Consider the following 3,708-nt stretch of genomic DNA (forward strand, 5'->3'; position numbering starts at 1 on the left):
CCTACCAGGCCAGATGTAGTGGTGGAGGCATAGCCATCCTTCTCCTCTATTGTTTGAGGATGGCCACAATCTCTATTTTAAAATATATATATATATATATATATATACAAAAAAAAAAAAATACATTCTTACAAAAATTACAAAAGACTTCACAAATTTAAATTTTTTAAAAAAATATATATATAATTTCTCAACATTCTTACTTTTTATATCAAATCAATTATTTTTTTATTATTTAAACAAAAAAACTTACTATAAAACAAAACTTTTTTGCTTTTTCATATAAAAATTTTCAAAACTTCTATCTACTTTATATCACATCAATCACCTTCAAACAAAAAAACCCACTATACATACCCATTACCAAACAAGGCCTTATAATATCTGCTTTTTGTCTTAAATCATACCATTTTCTTTCAAACCATAGGTGCTTTGATCAATTAAATTGCTAAGGCTTTTGCATAATTGATTGCTTTCATAGCACGTGTTTGAAAACTTTCCTTTTGTGATTCTTCTTTTATTGTTATCTTAATCAACAAGTTGCCTCTTCAAAAAGTTATGTCAACTACAATACTGCAAAAACTTATTTGGTAATTCATATTTCATTAAAATATGTGTTATATGGACCATTAGTTCACATTTTAACGACTAATGTAATAAGTGACATGTAAAGTTTATAAGAAATTTATCGTAAGAGTTGCCTGAAGCAACCCTATATTAGAAGTAATTTTATTGCTTAGAGAATTAAAGCCATTGTTTATGGTAACACCATGGTCTAGAGTTCAATTAAGTGCACTTTGACCTACATTATTTCTGCATTTTACCAAGTACTACATCATATGTACTAGACACAAGAAAACTGTGAAAAGATTGATTAATGAATAGTAAGTGAATAAATTTTCGTGCAAACGGAGAGATGATAGGTCAAAGAGACGTTATTTTGAGTGCAATCATTCTAATTCTTATCATTTAGAGAATTAATGCCCTTGAAGGGTTTACACGAAAAGAGTCGTAAGAATTTTACCATAATCTGACCTAACTTCACTAAAGTTTCAATTATATAAAACAATGCTGCGACGAGTGCATTTTCTGTATATCTCCAGACTCCGGTATATTGCTTTTTCTAATCATTGAATCTATAGCCCATGACCTACCCCATACTAAACTAATCCTTGGCCACAACAAGATCAGAATATTATTATTATTGATCTTCATACAATTTTTATACAGTGAGAGTAATATGCTTATCAAATACTATTATTGATCTTCACCCATTAATATAACCGTTGAGGTGGAGCTAGCAAAACATTTAAAGACACTGAAAGCAACCAAGACAAAAACTTGCCCAAAAAGTTCCCAAAACCCCACAAGCCAACAGTCTATATAGAAAAACCCTGTGTCCCTTGTTTTCAACCAAAATCCTTCTCTAGAAACGCCCGAATATTTCCAAACAAATTTCCAAATGGGCTTGCCACCGAAAGCTCTCTCTCTCTTTTCTATTTCTTCCCTTTTCTTCATCACAATTTTCCTGTTCTTTCCCTCTGCTATAATTGCTGCAGACGACACAAACTTGGTCTACAAGGGCTGTGCAGATCAAAAATTCCAAGACTCAACTGGGATTTACTCTCAAAACCTCAAGACCCTTTTGTCTTCTCTGGTTTCCCAATCTTCACAGAAACCTTTCTCCAACGCCACCTCTGGTGGAGGCCAAAATGACATTTTGGGTCTGTACCAATGCAGAGGGGACCTCACTGTCTCTGACTGCAACAACTGTGTGAGCAAGGTATCAGCCATGGCTGACAACCTCTGTGGCAAAGCCATAGCTGCTAGGATTCAACTGTACGGGTGTTACCTGCGGTACGAGGTTGTTGGGTTCAAACAAGTTTCTGATACAGAGCTGTTGTACAAGGCGTGTGGACCAACTCAATCAAGTGAAAATGGGTTTGAGCAGAAAAGGGACACAGCTTTTGATATGGTGGAGAGTGGGGTTAAGAGCGATGGTGGTGGTGCTTCTGGGGGTTTGTTTTACACAGGAAGTTATGAGTCGGTGTATGTGTTGGGGCAGTGTGAGGGTGATTTGGGCACCGACAGTTGTGTGGATTGTGTGAAGAGTGCTGCAGAGAGGTCAAAAGCTGAGTGTGGTTATTCAATTTCTGCCAAAGTGTATCTCCAAAAGTGCTATATTAGCTATAGCTATTACCCAAGTGGCGTCCCAAGCATATCTTCAGCATCAGGTAAAGTCAGATAGACAAAAATCTTTATCATATACTCTTTTTACAGATAAAGTTGATATTCATGATTGGAAGGCCAGAAAATACCTTCAGAGGGGGGAGGGGGATCCTCACCTTTCATTTTTTCTAGAATTGAAGTAAATATAAAGTACATAATGTTTTGTTTTAATGAGGTAGCTCTCTGTTGGCTTTCTGTCTTTGTATCTTGACAGAAGCTTTGTTGATGGGTTAGATATTGATGTGTTTAGGGGTTCTGGTTGTTCTTTTGTTTGATTTGTAAAGGTTGTTGTTCCAGCTTGCTTGCTGGATTGTGGTGTTTTCAGTGTTTTGTGGTTATAGAATTTTCATTCATCAAAATAATAAAAATATTCTTTTTTTTTAATTATTCTGAAAATTAAAAACCAATTGATGATCTGGGTCTTTATGTGTGATTGGGATTGGTGGTCCTCGAGTTCTATATTTACTCTTGTGGTGACATATTTGAGTCAAAGCTTTAATGCCGTGACATGTTTGGTTGGTGTAGGGACTGGGCAAAAACCAACACAGAGGACAGTAGCTATTGCGGTAGGAGGTTTGGCAGCTTTTGCCTTTGTTATTGTTTGCCTGTTGTTTCTTAAATCACTGATTAAGAAACGAGGTGGTAAGCATGGAGGCTTTGTTTGATTGCTCATATGTCAGTATTCCTGTCTCTCTTGCCCTTAATTATATTACTAAGTCACTGTTATATAACCAAAATGACGTGTTAGTGGTCTTTGAATATTAATAAAAGCTTACAACGTCATTTTAATCGTAATACAGGCGTGTAATTGCCTACTAAATAACATTTGTTTGATAATTATGTAATTACATGCAGATGGTGAGAGGAGGGCGTTGAAGTTTGCAATGCTTTATGAGATCGGTGGGTCTAATTTTTTGACAGTAGCTTTTATATGAGAGAACAGAAAGTAAAGTTAGGCAGAATTTTATTGGGGAATGTGAAAGGGATAAGATACTACTAACTTTAGCAGCAGTTTGTTCTCATGTACGAAGGATTTTGAGCTATACTGAATGTGAATCCAGTTTTAGTTGCTAATTTGCTCTCTACTTGGATGTATATCCATAAAGGAAACTTTACATTTTTTTTTTAATATAGAGTATATATTGCTTCATGATTCATACTGCTGCAAGTTTTTGTGCCAAGTGTTCTTTTGTGGGAAAATGCTTGGTCCTATAGTTTTTATTACAATTCATATTTTATGAAAATGAATATCACTTGAGCCGTCATGTGGCAATTTTCGTTTTAGTAATTGACATAATAAGTGTCACGTGAACTACTATGTTAATTTGTAATGGTAATAAGTGTCACATGATTTGTCATATGTCAATTTATATATTATTGATTTACATTATCAATATCGCATGAATTGTCATATCAGTTTAAGAGACTTATAATAACAAGGTTCGCACTACTAATAACACTTTCTTTTGACTAAGTTCT

General features: G+C 34.7%; 1 protein-coding gene across 1 annotated transcript; it reads left to right on the forward strand.

Annotated features, from left to right (window-relative positions):
* The first annotated feature begins 1,272 nt into the window (after positions 1-1,272).
* Positions 1,273-3,354, forward strand: LOC132166113 (plasmodesmata-located protein 1-like). Its single transcript, XM_059576878.1, has 3 exons — positions 1,273-2,234; positions 2,755-2,904; positions 3,085-3,354. The coding sequence occupies exons 1-2, from the start codon at positions 1,463-1,465 to the stop codon at positions 2,892-2,894; spliced, it is 912 nt and encodes a 303-aa protein (XP_059432861.1). The 5' UTR covers positions 1,273-1,462; the 3' UTR covers positions 2,895-2,904; positions 3,085-3,354.
* Positions 3,355-3,708: the final 354 nt, after the last annotated feature.

Source organism: Corylus avellana, chromosome ca11 (assembly GCF_901000735.1).
Source record: "Corylus avellana chromosome ca11, CavTom2PMs-1.0".
NCBI classification, from domain to species: Eukaryota; Viridiplantae; Streptophyta; class Magnoliopsida; order Fagales; family Betulaceae; genus Corylus; species Corylus avellana.

What these genes read in the sequence shown, in the direction of transcription:
- LOC132166113 (XM_059576878.1), top strand. Translation starts at nt 1,463, where the DNA reads ATGGGCTTGCCACCGAAAGCTCTCTCTCTCTTTTCTATTTCTTCCCTT. An exon ending in AAGCATATCTTCAGCATCAG is followed by an intron (nt 2,235 to 2,754) that starts GTAAAGTCAGAT and finishes TGGTTGGTGTAG; the next exon opens with GGACTGGGCAAAAACCAACA.